General features: G+C 43.3%; 3 protein-coding genes across 6 annotated transcripts in view; all 3 read right to left on the reverse strand.

Moving 5' to 3' along the window:
• The window catches only part of otog (otogelin), a 53,879-nt gene extending 45,107 nt beyond the window's left edge, over positions 1 to 8,772 (reverse strand). The window contains exons 1-6 of one of the 3 annotated variants that reach the window (XR_007030564.1): positions 8,515 to 8,772; positions 8,338 to 8,395; positions 6,703 to 6,760; positions 3,840 to 4,803; positions 2,078 to 2,176; positions 1,434 to 1,591 (exon numbers count right to left, since the gene is read on the reverse strand). Coding sequence is in view for 1 of the 3 variants with exons in the window: in XM_047331480.1 (XP_047187436.1) it covers positions 1,434 to 1,591; positions 2,078 to 2,179; positions 3,840 to 4,803; positions 6,703 to 6,760; positions 8,338 to 8,395; positions 8,515 to 8,590 (1,416 nt within the window). In the remaining 2 variants the exon portion in view is untranslated. Of the gene's footprint in view, positions 1 to 1,433; positions 1,592 to 2,077; positions 2,180 to 3,839; positions 4,804 to 6,702; positions 6,761 to 8,337; positions 8,396 to 8,514 lie in introns of all 3 variants that reach the window. The other 2 variants (XR_007030563.1, XM_047331480.1) reach the window with 2 other exon arrangements.
• A 1,745-nt stretch (positions 8,773 to 10,517) lies between these two features.
• On the reverse strand, positions 10,518 to 15,606 carry aph1b (APH1B gamma secretase subunit). 2 transcript variants are annotated; one of them, XR_004790642.2, is made up of 7 exons: positions 15,296 to 15,606; positions 13,988 to 14,158; positions 13,427 to 13,500; positions 12,895 to 13,017; positions 12,609 to 12,736; positions 11,641 to 11,901; positions 10,518 to 11,592 (listed from the first exon to the last, which is right to left on the reverse strand). XR_004790642.2 is itself a non-coding variant. In XM_035629342.2 (6 exons), exons 1-6 carry the CDS (start codon positions 15,406 to 15,408, stop codon positions 11,734 to 11,736), a joined length of 777 nt encoding a protein of 258 aa, XP_035485235.1. In that variant the 5' UTR covers positions 15,409 to 15,606; the 3' UTR covers positions 10,518 to 11,733. The 2 variants fall into 2 exon arrangements, 1 of the variants encoding a protein (XP_035485235.1); XM_035629342.2 differs by having other exon boundaries at positions 10,518 to 11,901.
• A 725-nt stretch (positions 15,607 to 16,331) lies between these two features.
• LOC118302854 (troponin I, fast skeletal muscle-like) lies at positions 16,332 to 19,089 on the reverse strand. Its single transcript, XM_035629343.2, has 6 exons — positions 19,060 to 19,089; positions 18,908 to 18,944; positions 17,858 to 17,986; positions 17,669 to 17,758; positions 16,647 to 16,823; positions 16,332 to 16,535 (listed from the first exon to the last, which is right to left on the reverse strand). The coding sequence occupies exons 1-6, from the start codon at positions 19,065 to 19,067 to the stop codon at positions 16,449 to 16,451; spliced, it is 528 nt and encodes a 175-aa protein (XP_035485236.1). The 5' UTR covers positions 19,068 to 19,089; the 3' UTR covers positions 16,332 to 16,448.
• Between the last annotated feature and the right edge of the window lie 1,183 nt (positions 19,090 to 20,272).

Below are 20,272 nucleotides of genomic sequence, written 5' to 3' on the forward strand. Positions count from 1 at the left end.
GAACCTTCTTGCTGTGATGCATGGTGCTAACCACTACGCCACCGTGCAGCCACCCACTGAACATAGTCCCCAGCAAATTCACAGTTTTCTCCCGTTGGGAGTTGCTAAAAACTATGGAACCCAGTTGATGGTTTTTCCTTAATAAAAACTACCCCAGACGTTCTCCTTGTGTTCCTGGGTTAGAGAGAGATACATTAAGGGCGTTTTTTAAACTTAAAAGCTGCCTCAACTTCCTGTTATTGGTCCAAAAGTCAAACCGGCCCCAAAATTCTTTCCAGACTGCCAACGAAAAGTATCGTGGTTCAGTTTGATCCGGACCCGGACCACGTCTTTCGGTCGGATCAACCTTTGGTCCATTGGTTCAAACTGAAGAGTCCAAAGGTCCCGGACCAAACAATTAGGTGTGAAAGCGCCGTAAAAGACGCAATGTATTCAATTTATTTAGTTTCCTGTGTATTACACATACTGTACAGTATTTCCTTTCTATTGCACATTTTCAATTTCTTTAGCTTTTCTATCCTGTGTGGTTTTGCCTTACTCTTACATTTGCACTATTTAGAATTTATTTATTGTATATAGTACATATATTATTTTCAGTTTTGTTTTTTGGGGTTTGTACTTATTGCTTATTTTCAATTCCTCTGTATGTCTGGAACAATACTGCAGGAGTTGACAATAAAGTTGACTTGACTTGAAAAGACAGTTTTGTTTAATTTTGATTTTGCCGCTGAGCAGAAAAAAACTCTACCAGCTACTGCACAAATTTAAAATTTAAAAAAAAAAAGAATAAATAACTTGAAGAAAAAAGACATCAAGGGCAACTATGACATTTTTTTATTTAGATTGCTTTTAGCAATAAAAAGTGCTCTATAAATTAAATGTATTATTATTATTATTATTATTAACTATTTTAGCCCCAGTTCTCCCTAATAGTGGTTTAAATGCTGAAACATTACCACAAAAGTAACACACACACCTCATTTAGCAAATTCAAGACTTTCCACACATTAAGGTTAAGGTTGTTCGACTCACAGCATTTCATTCTTTTCATTTAATGCCTCTTATTTCTTTTGACTGGTACCAACGTACTGTCAATAATCATAAAGCACGTCGATCTCCTCATGCTGCCCGTTCGGTCGGCATCAGTTCTCGACACAGCTACAGTGTCCGCCGCCTCCGCAGCAGAACAAAGTCCCAGTGTGTGGCAGACGCTTTGGAGGCATATCGCGGGTAATTGCGGTATTTAATGGTAATTGACTCTAATAACCAGATAGCTTTCACTAATCTCCAGAGCGGATCTCGTCCCCGGGGCTCGGACGCGAAGCCGGAGAGGAGAGCGTGCGCTCTGGGAGCAGGAGTAACCGACGACCAAGCCAGGCCCTCTGGGCAGCGTCTGGTCGGGGGGGGGGTGATTCACTTTGTCTGAAACTGACCTGGACGACGACGCCGGCCTGGTTGGTCTCCTCGCAGTCCCTCAGCAGCGTGTACGTGCAGCGGCCGGGGAAGTGGAAGTAGAGGCCGTCGAAGGTCTCGAAGTTGTGCTGACCCCACGTCCGGCACGTCATCTCCCGTTCGAAGCCGGGATTCGGGACTGAGTTTTTTTGCAAAGGAAGAGGAAAAGACGACAGTCAGGGGGTGTCGTCTTCTCCTCTTCTTCTCATTAGATGAAGCTAACATCTCTGTTCTGAAGCTTCAGAATAGAAACTGGAATTACATTCTGAAGCCTGAAGGAAGTAAAAGCCCAAATTCTTGCGGAGAAAATGATAAAACTCATATTTGGCCTCATAATAAGTCATAAAAAAACTGTATTTCTTCTGAGATAAGAGTTTAGTGTCTGTAATGCCCTTGAGGCCAAATGTCGCAGACAACTGCTGTATAACAAAAAGTAATATATTCAAAAAGTATTTCTAGTTTCTATCACAACCAACAGTAGTCAACGGTTTCTTAAATTTCATGTTGTGAAAATAAATTCCAACGCTGTAGTTAAAATAATGAGATGATGGTTGTGATGGTGGATTTTCTCATTTGAAACAGGAAATTGAGTTGTAAAAAAGGCAGGATGGTGTGTGTGGTTCACCCGTCTGACATCTGTGTCCCGTGGCCTGATACAAGCTGCAGTCACATGACTGTGACTGAACACACTGTCCTCCGTTCAGACAGGGAGACACACATGACTCTGCTGAGAGAGGAGACACACACACACACACACACACACACAGACACACACACACACACACACACACACACACACAGACACACACACACACACACAGACACACACACACACACACACACACACACACACACACACACACACACACACACACACACACACACACACACACACACACACACACACACACACACACACACACACACACACACACACACACACACACACACACACACACACAGACAGACAGACAGACAGACAGACAGACAGACAGACAGACCGAGACACACACACACACACACACACACACACACACACACACACACACACACACACACACACACACACACACACACACACACACACACACACACACACACACACACACACACACACACACACACACACACACACACACACACACACACACACACAGTTACACCGCTGATCATCAGACTGGAAAACAAAAGACAGTGATGCCTCAACTGAGGAATCATTTTCCCTTGATAGGTTGATAAATATTTCACCAATATCATCATTTAGTATTTCACACACGACAGGTTTACTGATTACCAACTGGAAAATGTTCAAAGTTTTTTTTTGACCAACTGTCCAAACTCCAAACAAAGAAGTTGAGTGAAACTGAGAAATATTGACAACTGAGAAGCTGATACCTGTGGATTTTTGCTAAAACAGAAATCATTGATTATCAAAAATTTGGAAAATGTATTAAATAATAATAACAGTAATTTGACTAATTGATAGATCAACTCATCATGTCAGCTCTGAGGTGCTAATCGGTTGCTGGGTGCCGAGGAAAATCATTAAACTGTCAGTTTAAAGACCCATTATGGTCCTGAGTCCTCCAGGTGGTCAGTCCGACCATCACGTACACCTGTACCTGGAACCACTGAATCAGATGAGTGACTTCAGGAACCAGGCAGGTGACATCTTTAAGCACAAGTCACCATCTGTCTGCCCCGCCCCCCACCTGTCAGCTCCGTGGGGGCCCCGAACAAACGTTCCGGTCACTGAACGCACCACCGGCCACCGAAACGATGGCTGCCCATCCTGCAGTGACACCATCTGCTCAGTGGACTTACAGCCAAGTCTGCCCGGTCGGCCACGTCCCACACAACAAGCGCAGGTACGATAACGGGGTATTTCCCTGCTGTTCACTCAGTAAGGGGGGGGGGGGGGGGGGGGAGGGTAACACAAAGGGCTCGTTTGTTGCTCAGTTTAAACCAAGCGGCAAACCACCGTGACGTCATCTGTTGGTTTGTGGGCTCTCGTTGTGAAGCCTTGAGTTTATTGACCAAGTGCCATCTTGGTTCAATGAAACCAGAAGTAACCGGGGGGGGGGGGAGTTAAATGTAGTTACATGAGGTGGACCCGACTTCACTTTGAGACGCCATGTTTGCTACATCGTGTTGACACGGTTGCACAAAACGGTCCAAAATACGTCGCATGCCGGAGACGGGAAATGGAATCAGCGGTGCGCCACCATAAAGTGTCCCCTGTCGGGTGCTCAGTTGATTGCGGTTTGCAACTTTACCACCAGGTGCCGCCAGACAATTACAAAAATGACACACTGGGGCTTTGATAATGAACATCATGCTGTATTGAAGGACACTCACTTGTAACTAGAGATTAAACATGAACCCACCTGGACTCCGACGGAGCGACGACCTCAGGGCTTCCTTCACCTGCCTGGTGAGGAGTGAAATATTAACTGGACGCTCGTCCGGGGAGAAGCCTCCGCCGACTGGCGAGCGGTTCGATGGGTCAGAGCTGGTCAGGGATTGGTCACGGGGCGTCTCACTTGACAGCGATTGGTTACGAGACGTCGAGCTGTATGAGGAGCCGTGTGACGTTTCTGAGCTGGGTATGGATTGATCGGCTGGTATTACGGTGGGTGACGGTTGATGAGGAGATGATGAGGCGAGCGGTGATTGGGCGGATGCTTTCGAGCCAGTTGTTGATTGGCTAGGTTTCACTGTGCTGCCTGCTGAATGGTCCAATAAGGTCTTTGGCGGCTGACTGGCTGGTGCTACGACTGTTGGTGGTTGGCTGGCAGGTGTTGTGGTTGGTGTTGATTGGCTGTTTGGTGTTGTGGTTGTTGGTGATTGGCTAGCTGGTGTTGTGGTAGTTGGTGATTGGCTGGCTCGTACTGCAGAGGTAGGTGATTGGCTGCTTGGTACTGTAGTGGTTGGTGACAGGCTAGATTCTTCTGTTCTGGTTGGTGAATGACTGGATAGTATTTGGCCGGCCGATCCTGTGCTTGTTGGCGATTGGCTGGTTGGCGTCGACCTGCTTGCTGATTGGCTAGAGAGCCCTATCTTTGACGGAGACCGAACGGATGGTGCTGTGGTGCCTGGTGCAACGGTTGCTGGGGATTGGCTGGCTGACGCCGTGTTGATAGGCGATTTGTCGGATGGCGCTGGGTTGGTGCGTGATCGACGCGATGGTGGCGTTTGACTGGCTGGTGCTATGGCTGCAGATGATCGGTCAGAGCTGAGGGTCCTCTCTGCGCTGGAGGAGGCCAGGTTGGACGCGTCGGTCCGGTCGACCGCTGAACCACTTGAGGAAGACGTGTTGGTTCCTAACACAGCAGCTGTTGTCTGGACGTCCTGAGAGGAGAGAAAATTCATCAACGGGTATTACATGCAACAGCTGCGATCATTCAGTCGTGCAACATTCATAAGCCGATCCTACCCAGCAATGTCTCGGAGCTTCTTCCAACCAAATATATTAAAAAATCTGATCATTTTCATATTGAGCCTCGACTCTGTTGGGCAAAGAGAGAACGGAGCGGAGTTAATCCGTCGTATCGCAATCATTCTTTTTAATTAACTTCACCAGTTTAGTATTTTTTTTATGTGGCATATCCGAAAAACAAGCCCCGCTCTCGGGTGACGGATTAATAAAAGATTTGATTAAAAGCATTTGCAATTCGGTGTTCTCAGAATTACGCAGCTTGTTGCCAAACCAGTGTCGCGGGCGATGGTGGACGATGGAACCATCGGACTTTCGCTGGGAAAAGGAGAGGCCCCGGAGAAAAAGGACCTGTCATCCGGCCTTCGTTAACGACTCCTCTGTGACTTCCCATCCAGGTCGACAACCCCCGCACCTGACCCACACCTCCTCCCCCGTGTGCTCACCCAATTCTGGAGGATCTTTGTTGTATAAGATACAAGATATGTCACGTTAAACGTCCCTGTAGATAAAATCTGTGCGTGACGGAGCTGCAGATATTAAAAGAGGTCACAGAAGAATAAGACTCACGGGGAAACATCGCAAATATTTTGGTACGAAAATCGACGGGTTTTGGTTTTGTCAGATATTGAAAAGAAAATATAGGGTAACAGCAGCTTTGGTTTAAAAATACTAACATTAGCGTCGGCGTTCCAAAAAACCATATCAGTCAGACTTTGATAATCCCTGGACTCCTGAGCTCTCGCTCCGAGGCTTCCATCTTTAAAGAAGCAGATGGCAAAGGTGAAGAGGTGGGAGGGACAATCGGTGTACGACTATGAATTATTAATCACTGATCAGTATCGGTGTAGCTGTGCTGAGAACTGATAGCGACCGAACAGGCAGCATGAAAAGATCTACATGCTTTATGATTATTGATAGTATGTTGGTACCAGTATCCGTCGACCCAGATGTCACGACGCACCGACACGAGACACGTCTCTGCTCTCTCTCTCTCACCTGTGTGACCTGCGACCTGCGCCGCTAATTGCTTTGTTCGTTTTACTAGCTCCGCCCCCCCCCCCCCCCCCAACCCCTCACGATAGTTATGGAGTTTTGGATTCCCACGCCTCTCCGGGCCAGAAGGAAACCCAGACAAAAGGCAGCGAGCGCATTCAGGCTGATGGAACCTCCGATAGAGGAAGAGTGAGAACAACAGGGCGGCCACTGTATATCCCTGCTGGGACCGGCCCGGTTCCAAGAGCGGAGCGGGAAAAAATGTCGCCGGCGTGAACACGTTGTTTTACTTCTACTCTACACACAGCAGAGGCCTTTTCAGTTTGAATTACTTTACAGTATGTGGTGTACGTGTCATCTAGATGTACAGTCGCACTCAGATCTCATGGGATATTTCTATGTTTTTTTTTTAATGTTTTTTTCTGTTTTTTTTTTTCAAAACACTGTCGGTGCATGAGACATTTTTGAAACTGAAAAGGAACTGAATTAAAATCAAACTGTAGCAATTATTAATTTCTGAAAATATGCTGAAAACCCGGACCTGAAACTAAAACGGCACCATATAACATAAATACAGTATAACATTTACATCCTTATGTACGTATGTATGTATGTAGTTTTTTTACTGGAAAAACTTTAACATTAGGAATAAATGGAGTGTATCATTTGAAATGTCTCTTTTCTCTGAGTCTGTGTTTTGGTGTGAGCACTGTCACGGATCTTTTTCCTTTTTCTTTTTTCTGTCCACTGATCTCTGGTTGTGTGTTCGCCGCCTGAAGCAGCCTCCATCAGTGTCAGCGCTCAGTGCCACTACCTACCTGCCCTCCCTGGGAAGCGGTGTCCCATTTCTGCTGCTTTATCCCGCTGCTCCCGCTGCTGGGACGGAGAGAACAACGACAGGTTTGTTCCCCGCTGCAGGTTCAACAACCCCCCACCCCCCCCCCACACACACACACACACACACACACACACACACACACACACACACACACACACACACACACACACACACACACACACACACACACACACACACACACACACACACATACATACATACAGACCCACACAGACAGACAGACAGACAGACACACAGACACACAGACACACAGACACACAGACAGACACACACACACACACACACACACACACACACACACACACACACACACACACACACACACACACACACACACACACACACACACCACAAACCCCACAAACCCACCACCAATCAACCAAAGAACAAAATTAATTCATATAATAATAATTTTAAAAGTTATAACAAGGGCTGCGACTGACAGAAACGTTGATTAACAAACTGAAATGTTAAGAACATAATAGTAATAGTGACAAATGCATTTTACCCAAACTTCACATATTCAGCTTGTTTTGTTTGAAACAGCCAAATATCCTCTTGCATGTTAATAGACGTCGAAAATATTAAGTTTGAGAATCGACAACCAGTCGAATTTTAGTCAGTTTCGCTTAAATATGGCTCCCGACCGTTCACGTCAGCCCTCGTTCTAACAATGACGTGACATTGTAACGTCCCGCCTCATAATGAATTATATCAAGTGTGGCCAAAAAAAAAAATCTAACACAAGGTCAAATTCATAGACTAAGCATGTGCAAGAGTCTGAGTCGGACATTAGATTCTCATCCATCACGAAGGAGCTGATTTGATTGGTCAAAAACATTCACTAGTCTGCAGCAGGACAGAGAGTCTGAATGTACCAGTCAGGGTCATGAAGAAGAAGAAGAAGAAGAAGAAGAAGAAGAAGAAGACGAAGAAGACGAAGAAGACGAAGACCGGGGCAAGTTCTACAAGATTCTCCCAACAACCTTATGAATACATTAAAAATACAGTATCGGTTTGATTTTTTAAAAATTCTGTTCACTGAACTTTGTCTGAAGTTATATGACAAATAAAAACTATTCATGATTTTTTTTTTTTAAAGCATCTTCAATTTACTTCTGGGGTCTGAAACTCTTGCAGGACACCATGTGTGTATAAAGACGACAACAGGGGAGCAACAGTTCATCAGTGAATCGATCATTATGATAATTGATTAATCGGTTCAAGTAGTTTTAATGAAAAAAGAGAGTCAAAATTCTGTGAGTTCAGCTTCTCACATGTGAATATGTTCTGGTTTCTCTGCTCCTCTGTGACAGTGAACTGAACATCTCTGGTGCGTGGACAAAACAAAACATCGTCTTGAGGTTTGGGGAAACACGATGGACATTTTCTGAACCGAACAACTGATCGGATGAATCGAGAAAGTAACGAATCGATAATGAAAATATCGATCGTTAGCTGCAGCCCTGGACCACAATAAACCAAACAATGTAAATAACATCAGACTAAAAACACATCAAGATAAAGTGATAAATATATATATATACTGTATATATATATATACTGTATATAGATATATAAATAATGAACTCACTTATTGATTTCACCCCATCCAGAGACGTTCACCCTCTCCACGCCCCAGGAGAGATGCGCTGGAATGAAAGAAAATAAGAGAAACTGAGCAAAATTATGAGAGAAATTAATGTGATTAAAAATTAATTTTCAGAAAGAGACATTTTCCCCTTTCTCACATCACCTGCCCCCCCCTCACCTTGATAAATCAGCACAAAGTACAGACTCGACACGCGCAGCAGCCTCGTCCAGCCTCGTCCCAGGTGAGGATCCATTCCTTCGTCTCGTCGGGTCCCGCCGTCGGTCGGTCCGTCGGTCGGTCGGTCGGTCGGTCGGTCGGGTCTGGACCGCGTCACCCGGTGAACACGACCCTCCGGCTGCTGGACTCCCGCCGCTGCCTGCGCTGCTCCATCCGGCTGCGTTCCGCGAGCGGCGCGCCGCGCGCTTCAAGAACCCTGCCGCACCTGCTCATTAGCATAATGTATACGCGCGTGGGCGGGGCCAAAGTCAAGGGGGTGGGCTTTCCATAGTCCCAAACCGCACAGGTGCTCTGATGATGATGATGCTGCTGCTGCTGCTGATGATGATGATACTGCTGCTGATGATGATGATGATGATGATGATGCTCCATTATGAATCTTAAACATCTTCTTACTGAAGATGAAGTTTGATTTGACTATGAGATTAAAAAGTTTAATGGAGTGATTAAAGTATGAAGCGACCAACGAGAACAGGAACTGCGCCCCCTTGTGGTCCACAGCCAGCGGTACATCACAGCAGCATGAAGGGAGATGAGATATAACTTATGATAAAATGAAATTATTTCAGATTCAGCTGATGTTCTGTCCTTTTCCTTAAGCAATATTTGAAATGCCAGACTGCATTAATACCTTTATTTTAAAAAAATGATTTGAGTATCTCTTAGACCAATGAAAATATTTCACATTTATCTGAAAGAGCTGCAGGGTAAAGGAAAAAATTATAGTTCAGATGATATGGATCTGAAGCAAAGCAATATTTTTTTCTTTCGCTCAGTCAATGTTTATGTATAAATGATATTTTTCTACTACAATGAAGTGTACTGTAATCAGCATCACATGTTAGAAAGTGCATCAATGTAATGAATTATAAAAAATTGATTGAAATAAAAGGTGCAAAGTTAATGGACAGATTTAAATTAAGAATAATAAAAGAAGTTATACTCACCTGACTGATTATGACCTTTGCTGCTCGTTATGCAATGTTGACGTCACGGACAATATGTTTTTGTCACTTATTATATAAAGATATTTAAAGGCAGTATATATTTTTTGGACTGATCTGAGCCTAACTCGGTTTTCTTTGTGTGTCATCACGGCGTCTCGTCAGACCGTGACGACCCGGCCTGAACGCGAACACACGACCCTCTGATTCGAGACAGGAAACACAAGACTCATGGAGAAAAAGACACGCCTGAATATTGCTGAGGTGACCCCAGGGGTCAGAGGGGACATTTCCCGTCTGTTCGTCTTGGTAAGAAATATTTAAAAAGGCCTTTGACTGAGGAAACCGCTCAGAGACCCCGACGGGCTCTTGTGTGTCCCGGGGCCAACAGGTGTCCACTTTCATAAATGGACACCGGACGAGGGAGGAGTTCTCTGGAATCACTGAAATAAAAAACTCTATAGTGATATGAAAAGCATCTTTCCGGGGCAACACAATTCTTTTTTATCATTTACCATTTGCTAATCAGCAATAAACACAGAAGAAAAGCAAAGGCTGATGGGAACATCGTTTTAAAAAAATATATTATTTAAGCTATAGATCATCAAACTGGACAAATGTAAAACTCTGACCTGACTAACACAGCGATGGAGTAGAGCTGGAGCAGTGACCGCTGATGATGTCATCAAAAGAGATGAGCAAGAAATCATCCGGTGGGAGACCTGGACGTTGGTGATGCTGCTGAACGCCAAGAGGTGTTTCTATTATTTCGTCCAGCCCGTCTACATCAGTGAGTACAGGACAAATAACAGAAGCATTCGCTGCAGGACTGTCGCATCAGCAGCTGTAGCTTGATCTAGTTAAACCAAATAAACTGACAGCTGAGTGAAAGGTTCTTCTCTACCGGTGTAAAAAAAAGAAATCATAATAATTATTCTGTGTGGAGTTAAAGTGTCGGCCCGAAGCCAAAAGAAAAAAGCACACCGGAGGCCAAAGGTCTTAAGATTTACATCTTTAACTCGTCCCAGCGCAGACTGTGATCTGAACAAACTGTACATGTGGGTCAGCGGCAAAAAAAAAAATCAGGTGCAAAGGAAAAACATTCATTGCAGAGAATTTACAAGAAAAAAAAAAGGACATTTTTCACATGATTCCCAGCACAATCGACTTAAACATGAAAAAAAAAAAGGCAACAAAGAAATTGAAGGTGTGAAGATCACAGAGTCGACACGTCTGCCTGATGCGTGTTCTTATCTGGGAGCTAGTAATGTGAGGAGGAAAAGTACACGCACTGTACTGTACATTAATCAAAAAAGTAGTTGTCATTCCACTCCAGTATGTCAATAACTGAGCTTTTCAAACGGTTGGAGATTCCGTGACTCCTCCTCCTGTTTGTCGGTCGGGTTGAGGATGGAAACAGCAGAGGGACAAAACTGGTGAGTACTTCAGTGACTGGAGGAAAAACACAGTGAGAACCAGAACTCACACGTGACGCAAGCTGGAATTCGTTGACATGACAAGACGTGTGTGTGTTTAGCAAAGTCGCAACAGCGATTTAGATGTAAGTCACTCAAGTGTAAAAAATTCATAAGTCATAATTCATGTCTCAGAGACGAACTGGAGTCAAAGGCGGCAGCTTGTTCTTCTCACAGACTACAGATGGCGCATCACCACTTGGAAAAAATGAAAACTTCTCACTATCTACACACCAGGGAATGCATCAAAATATATATATATACACAGAGTTTTGCTGATGAAGGATTAAATTCACAAGTTGAAAAAAAATTTAAAGTGTGTGAAGAATTTTTTCAGATTGTGGCCCCGACTGAAAATATCTTCTGTAGGTTTGTTCATCAGTTGTTTCCTCCCCCTTTTTTTTTTGAAGAGCATCAGGCAACAATCGGGGGACATAATAATATTTTTGCTAAACCACGTGTCATTACATGTAAATGAAATCTATCGTAGCTTCTTCTTCCACTGCTTTTACCTTTTTCATACCTCCGACCTCCTCTGTGAAACTGCAGATTAACTCTCTGCTCAGAATGTGTGTGTGTGTGTGTGTGTGTGTGTGTGTGTGTGTGTGTGTGTGTGTGTGTGTGTGTGTGCGTGTGTGTGTGTGTATGTGTACAGTGTGTGTGTGTGTGCGTGAACTGGTGGATCTTTGGAGAAGAGTCCCGCACAGCTTCCTTTTTTTTTTGCGTCGGGCGCGGCCGCGTTATCTGGGCCGGTGGTTGGCGAGCAGGAAGTCCTTGTCTTTGCAAGTGAGGCAGAGCTTGAGGTTCCGCAGCGAGCCGCCGGCCGAGTAGAACGCCCAGACGCCCATCAGCAGCAGGATGACGTAGGTGGGGACCAGGCTGTTGACGTACTCCGGGTTCTGGAAGGTCTGCGGGGGGGAGAGGACGAGGGGGGGGACGGAAATCAACACAAGACACAAATATATATCCATATACAGCTGGCAGTTTTTGCACGTCCTTTACTTTCCTCGTCAGTTTTAATTAACACATGATTTCTGTAGGGGTAATATTTGAGGATTTTTAAAAAATTTGGTGACATATCAGCTAATATATATATATTGTTTTTTAAATCAGAAACACATAACACAAACAAAGATTTTTTTTTTGGAGAGGGATTAGAACATTAGTGTTGGAAAATGAACTTTACTTTATATTAATTTTTTTATATTATACTTGTTCATCCTATACACTTATGCTCAAATATTTCAACCCACATGATGCAAGCCACAGGAAAGCATTTTCCAGAAATGACCTATGTCACCATTTCAAAACGTGACATTATTAATGATGCAGTGAAATGAAACATGACAAAGAACAAGAGGGGGGAGCAGAATTTCATTCGTGTCACTGGTCTAATAATTCCTCTGATGTCAACAGTTCTAGGCGGTTGTTTTGAAATTGACTCAGGGGCGTTTGAATGTTAATTCTGGAAAGGCACCGTCTCCCGAGACAAATTACCGGTCTTCAGTGGAACACACTGGAACTAATCTATCTGGCTCTATTTGTTTCTTGCGATGTAAAACTGTGTCGGCTTCCCGTTTCTACTTCCTGTCTCTACGTGGACCGATACACTCACCAGACACGACACCACCAGGTGACTGGCGACGACGGCGCCCACCGCCCACCACCGCTGCTTCTCGCAGGCGTCGAAGAAGACGACGCCCCAGAACATGTGGAGCAGGATGATGGCCATGGTCATGAAGGCTGAAACAGGAAGAGAGTTTTCTATCATCAAAAAACAACTTTTTCTTTTGACCCGCCTCGTCAAAATCAGATTTGACAACCCCCACGAAAAAGGGACGGATCGTTTGTTGCATACAACAACAGGCAAATTGTTATTTTTACGAGTTGGGAGCCGGTACCTGAGGAAAGGAAGTAGTGCTGCGAGTCTCCGTGGATCCCGACAGTCCCCGGCCCCACGGAGTCGGCCAGGATGTTCACCACAGAGAAGGCCCCGCTCATGAAGCCGAAGCCGAGGCCGGACACTGAGATTAAAACAAGAAGAAGAAGAACAACAACAAAGAGAAGAGGTCAATTTTACATCGTAAAGCTAATGTTCAGTGTTTAACCATTAATATTACAGTCACACTCCATTCAGCCCCAAGTTCAATGTAAAAGAAGTGTTTTTATTCATTTCACTAAAACAGTTTTCCAGAACTGCCTCCAGATGCTTTAAATTATATATATATATATATATATATATATATATATATATATACACACACACACACACACACACACATATATCTGAATGCAGAATATATGTATATATTTATACCTTTAATATATATATATATATTAAAGGTATAAATATATAAAATTTTCCAGATCTGCATTCAAACAGTCAGTGTTGAATAAACGTCATGTCCAGACTGTGTGAGAGACTAACTGTACCGTAGGCCAGCTGCCGTATGGAGATGGGCATCGTCTCCTCCTGACTGAGCGTGAGGAGGCCTTCATTCGCTTTCCTGCAGGGACACACACACACACACACAGTTCCTAGTTTTCACTGTGACGCTGGAAACAAGAGCATGAACAGTAAAATATGTATGTCAGCAACAACAATGAGCCGTTAACGGAAGAAAAAGGAAATAAGATAAATGGTAAGAAACTGGGACAAACTGGGACGAGCTTGACACCAGAGCAGGCAAACAAAGTGGGGAATGGCTGGTCAGGGCGTGATGATCACGAGAGAGTTCAGAGGTCAGTTGTTGTTCTTCTGAGATAATTTACTGTTTTAAGTTTTAAAAGTTTCAAACTGTTCAGTTCTGACACGGTTTCTTTGTGTCCAGATTTCTGAGCTTTGACGAGGACAGAAAAGCTCCAGCTGAGCTTTAAGCATTAAAGGATTAATGTGTGATATTCACTGCAGCAGGATGTCGCACTGACACCGGCATCCCAGACCCCAACCAGGCGTTGCCCGTGTTCTCTGTGCGCGTGGAGGCGCCGACTCACTTGAGCAGCTTGTAGTAGGCGAAGCGGAAGGTTTCCTGCAGCAGGACGCACAGCACCACGCCGAAGATGAGCAGACCCTTCTGCTGCGCCGCGCTCTCCTTGTTGCTGATCTGCACCGAGATGAACCACACCAGAGACGACAGCAGCAGAGACACCAGCCAGAAGAACGCTCTGTCCGGGGAGAAAAGGAGATCACAAAACACATTGAGTTAGGACATTATTATTATAATATTCTGATTTATTTTGGTTCGTTCTAGTGCAAAATCTCTGTGTTGATTTATTTATGTCATTACTTTTATGCCGTTTAAAAAGCTCAGAGACGAAGCTGGCCCGTCTTCTTTATTTTTTAATCTGTCGACTATTTTCTCCATTAGTTAAAATTATGAAAATATCAATCATGTTCCCCAAAACCTCAAGATGATGTTTTGTTTTGTCCACACACCAAAGATATTCAGTTCACGGTCACAGAGGAGCAAAGAAACTAGAAAATATTCACATGTAAGAAGATGAAATCAGAGAATTTTGACTATTTTTTCTCCGTGAAAACTACTTGAACCGATTATTAAAATAGTTGGCGATTAATTTAGTAATCGATTACTAATTGATTAATTACTTTTGTTTTTTTCCAATCCAACTTAAAAGTGGCACAACAGCAGTAACAGTGAAGGATGATTGTTCAGTCTTGTTTGTGGATCAACTGCAAAACGCAAGAAACACAGAAGAGTAAATCAATTTCAATTAAAAGCAACTTTGACTTTAGACTTAAATTCTTCATTTTTACTTTGATTTACGATATTAAATTGAATTTTCTTTAAGCTGTAGCAGTGTTTTGGTATTATCCTGTGGACGTCGGTCTGACTGTTCTTCATGTTTGTTAGAAACGTTTCTACCTGCTCAAAGTTTTGAGGGAAATTCTCTGAAATGTGAAAAGTGCTAAATTTGAAATAATATCTTTTCTCAATGAATTTGTTCTGTTATGAGCCATTTGAACTCACAAATATGAGGACAGTTGACTGAGCTGTGTCTCAGGTTGGTGTATGTAATATGAGAGCCTCAGATTGGCTCATTTAATTTAAGTAATACTTTTCTTTTCCCTGTTTTTTTTTTTTTTTTTAAGTATAACAGTAGGTTGTCCGAAAATGGAACCAACTGCTGTAAGTTAGCATGCTAACGAAGCTACGCGTTAGCTAGCAAGCTAGCTCCGCCGAACACACCGGGTCGTCGTCCGAGGACGGACACGGAGCCGGCGATCGCGCAGATGAGTTCCCACGGGGGTGAACTAAAAGTTACGAGTCGAACAAGTCCCACCCCGCGATGAGGAAGATGACCCGCAGCGGCTCGCGGGCGATGGTAAACAGGAACAGAGCGATGGCCGGGCCGAACGCGATGAAGGTGCAGCCGAAGAACACCGACGCCGTCATTGTTGGCTCTTCGTGGGCGGAAGCGGCGCGAGTTCGGGCGCCTTGTCTCGGTCCGCGCGGGTTGAACTCACAGATATTCTGTGTTTTTATTCTCTTGTCGGTTTACTTTCACTTGATCTGCTGATCAATGTCTTCTTCTTCCTTCTCCTCTTCTTCTTCTTCTTCTTCTCTCACATGACCCGATGTGACCACAGGGGTCGTCTTCTTCTCGTTCCTCCAGCCTGGCATCATCCGAGCCTAATGCCGCAACACCGCCACCTACTGGTTGTGCTCATTAAATCAGAATCTGAGTCAGAATCCGTTTTATTGTTATTAAGGTGCATGTAGCAGTCAACATATAGACACAGAATTAGAAAAAGAATATAGAATAAGATCAAATTAAATAAAATTCACACTATTTGTGCAATATTTAAACTGTGCAATATTTATATTTATTCCCCATGTGCAACTATTGCTAAGGCTCTGTACATATTATTTATATTTTTAAATTTTGTTATATTTTGTACATACATACTGTTTTATATATTAATAATTTCTCTATTTATGAATAAGATTACTTTGTAAATATTGTATTTTTTTTCCTATAGCTGCCATGTAATATGAGGCAGTGATTCCAAATAAATACCTAAAATTATTATTGAAACCTTTTGATGTTGACCTTTAGTGCCTCTAATTTGATATAACTATATTTCATTCATGTTTTCTAATCTAAAATAAATCTAAAATGTGTAATGATGTGTCCCAAAGAGGTCAAACCCTTTATTCTGTATCAGGCTGATATCAAGTCTATGTATTTATAATATTTCTTTCACATGTGACGCGCCTCATTAACATGTTCCTGTCCTGTTTCCTCTCCTCTGAAGTCCTGAAATGTTTTGTTTCTTTTCCTTGATTTGAGTCACATAATCTCAGTGAAACACACAAAAACAACACGTGATTTATTTCTTTTTTTTATCATCTATACAAATTGCAAACAATGAGCCGTACACACGATACACAGACACGAACGATGCTGATAGGGATGAACAACACGTTGGAGCTCAGGCCTCTGTCTCGAACATCTTCTTCCTGCCGTCCATCCCGGCCTTGTCTTCGATGTTCTTCCTCCAGTCGCCGGTTTGCTTCTCCTGAAATATAAACACGAGGATCAATTTCAAACTCTCACATCATTTTGAGTTTGAGGTATTGAATAAAGTACGCAGCTCAAATGTATTTTGAAGGAAGTCTGAGGCGCTCACCTCCTCCTTCACCTCCTTCTTGACCTGCTTCAGGTTCGCCCTCAGGTCCGTGGACACTCTGTGTTTGGAGCCCAGCAGGGCGGCCAACATGGCGTCGGCCGACATCCGCACCTTCTTCAGCGCCGGCTTCTTGAACTTCCCCTTCAGATCCTGGACCATGAGCTTCAGGTCGTCGACCTGACGGGACGGACAGTTACTGTGTGTGTGTGTGTGTGAGTCAGTGGAACATGGTTGGTGTAGGTCGTCTTGACGATACATATAAACCCGTTTGCAGGATAATATTTAGGGTTCCAACCCCGACGGGTCCATAGAAATCATTATTATTCGTTGGCTTCTAAAACCCTGATGATCCAAATTGGCCAGATGGTGGCGCTGTAATCAAGGTCCAAAAATTCCTTCACACCTTGACTCCGACTGACAAATTATTCAAAAACACTACCATGAATAGAACTTTCGAAATTCTGACTTGATCAACACCAAATTTGGTTATGCCGCCTTAAAATATTAAAATAAACAAATTAGCAAGATTGGTCGAAAAAAAACATGGCCGCTACTTGCCAAAATGTCTTCGCAGAGGGGCGGGGCTAAGAGGAATATAGGCTTTAAGGCTACAATGTGTACCTCGGCAACTACTGAACAGAATTTCACCAAAATCGGTGTGCGTGCTCCGGGGGCACGTATTGGTCAAAATTTGAGGCGCCATCTTGATTCGTTAAACTGGGCGTGGCCTATAGCATATATACTAATAACTCAAGATGCCTTTTACCTATCATGAGCAAACTCACTGGGGGTCTCTCGCGTCATACGTTGAACAAACACACCGAGTTTGGTTTACATCCCATGAAGTATTGTTTTAGTGGGATCATTAAGTGGGAGACATTAACGAGTGTGACACAACGATTGGGGCCTTTTGGCCAAATCTGATTTATTGGAACATCCCTGGTTTATGTCTATAAAGACAGAGCGTAGCTCTTGTTTCAGTCGGCGGCTTCACACTTTCTGTGGGAAAGAAAACGACCTACCTCCTTCTTGGACTTTGTCGCCTTCAGCTCCATGTCGTATCGCTCCTCGTCCACCAGGTCGATCTGCTTGTGAAGCTTCCGGCACAGATCCTGGAGTCGGGGAGGAGAGTCAGACTGTGAGCACCAGTGTTTTCCCCGCCTCCGCCCAGCATCCGTCCGGGTGGAGGATGGTTTCTCTCTTTGTCTTACCTGCAGCTCCTGCATGCAGCCCTGGGTGGAGACGGCCGGGCAGGTCTCCTCCATGTACTTCATCTTCTCCCTCTCCGCCTCGCGCGCCTCCTCCTCCAGCAGCGTCTCAGCGATCTGCAGCAGCAAACTCTGGGAGGACGAGAGAGGAGGCGGCCGCGATGAAGAACAGTGACGATGGCAAGGAGACGCTTCAATCAGGTGTTTGATATTTCATTCAACGTCCTGATCGTATTCTTTTTCTTTGTCTTTTGATCCATACGAGTACCAATGAAATACAACCCAGTATTTTTCCTTCAAATCCACTACGAAGAGAATCACAACGACCTCGAACAGTCGGTCTGGAGTCTCATACAGTGAACATGGATGGGCGGGTGGGGGGCTTTAATATGTCTGAGCCCAGGGGCCCATTTTTCTTCTTATGAGACAGAGAAAAGAAAATGTACCCTGCTCCGTTTTTTTTGGTTTTGGTGTCATCAGAGGTCTGCTCTCATCTTAACAGACGTTTGAATCTGAATCTCTCTTTTATTTTACACAGAAATGCAACTGGCGACTATGGGTACCTACTGTAACAGACATTGACAATACCAATATATATCTATATATACATGTGTACGAACGTTGGCAATGATTTCTAAGATGCCGTTTTCAAACTCGTGACAAAGAAATTCATTTTAGCTCGATATTTTACAGTTTATCAACCATAAACTAATAAAAGAAAACACAAACACAACCAAATATAGAGAACTTGAATTCAGAAAAAAAACATTTCCTTTTTTTTAAACGTAGACTGTGAACACATTAAAAGCATCTTTTTGCGTTGTTCATTACAATAAAAGTTTTAATTTAACCTTAAAATACTTAATTGTGTGAAGTGCTTCTCTTTCTTATTCCACTGTTCTATTAATTCTCATATTTTCCCACAAAACACACATTAAACTGCTTTTAGATTGATGATATGCTGAATATATGATGATGCCCATGATATTAACTTCACGGCTACAGACGCTGGACAACGAACATATTCAAAACTTTAAAATCATCTCACTCTACCTTGAGCTGGTTCCTCCGGCTGGTCGAAATCTTTTTCCTTTACATTAAAAACGAAACAAACACACAAATGAGTAGGGGAAATTAATATTGGTGTTTTTGTTTTTGAAAGATTTAAAAACAGAAAAAGTCTCATCAGTGAGATCGAGACTTACTCTGCCATCCTGAGTCCTGCCTGAGGCCGAGAGACGAAGAAGAGAGATGGGCTGGAAATAAATACCACAGCTTTATAGTGTGTGTGTGTGTGTGTGTGTGTGTGTGTGTGTGTGTGTGTGTGTGTGTGTGTGTGTGTGTGACCAGTTGTTGGACTGCAGCAGCTGAGCTTGAAACAAACACCTCAGGAATTTTTCTTCCATCTCTTTAGACAATGTGGATCCAGGACGAGGAGAGACAAATATAACTTACTTTTTTTTTTTTTTTTACTCTCATCAAATCAAATGAAAGAGACAAAAACCAACATTTAGTTCATCCAAGAACTCTGTTGTGTATGTGTGATGGTTAAAAAATTGTTATCACCTGACAATAGCGGAAAATTCCTTTGTGCCGGTATTCGTAACTAACTTTAAAAAGCAGGTCGGACGTGTGGTTTGTGGTGGAACCAGAAAAAGCCTCCCAGCAGCTGTCAGCTCTAAACTGGGAGGATTAATTGCTCTGACTGGTTCCCATCATATTCAGCTGCTTCATCAACGCCCGGGGAGACAAGCACACGCACACACACAAACACAAACACACAGTCGTGATCTTCAACTACAGATTTCTGCCTTAAAACAAAACTGAAGACATTTTTGAAAAAGTTTTTAATTCCAAAAAATAACAGGCCACAAAAGATAATCTTGACAACTCGCTGGCGGCAGATTCACCACATGATGGAGCTGTTCACGATGTTGCCATCCAAGTGGAGTCGCCCCCTGCTGGTCATTCCAGAGAATACAGGCTCCACTTCCTCACTGGCTTCACGACTCTCTCCGGACTCGGAGTCTAAATACATTTTTCTATGCAGTCTATGGGACACATTTTTCTCAAATAAATTCTTTAATAACTAATTTAATTTAATAAATTTTAATACACTTTTTTCGAGGTATCTCTGCATCCTCCAGGACTATAGACATGACCTACCGCTTACATAGATCAAAAAATAATGTACGATCATATGGTAGGTGTGACGTCATCATGACATCACAATGAAGTCAGAAAATAACCTCATATAACATGGTATGAACTTTTGCAACCAATAAGATGAGCGACACTGTCTACATGTTATTTAGATTAATCAATCATGCACCATTATATAGTATGAATTACGTCATTGTGAGATGGTTTTATCAAAATTTTAAAATAATATTTTTTTTCCTGATTGTATATGTACTG

The sequence above is a fragment of the Scophthalmus maximus genome, chromosome 4, assembly GCF_022379125.1.
Source record: "Scophthalmus maximus strain ysfricsl-2021 chromosome 4, ASM2237912v1, whole genome shotgun sequence".
Lineage (NCBI taxonomy): Eukaryota > Metazoa > Chordata > Actinopteri > Pleuronectiformes > Scophthalmidae > Scophthalmus > Scophthalmus maximus.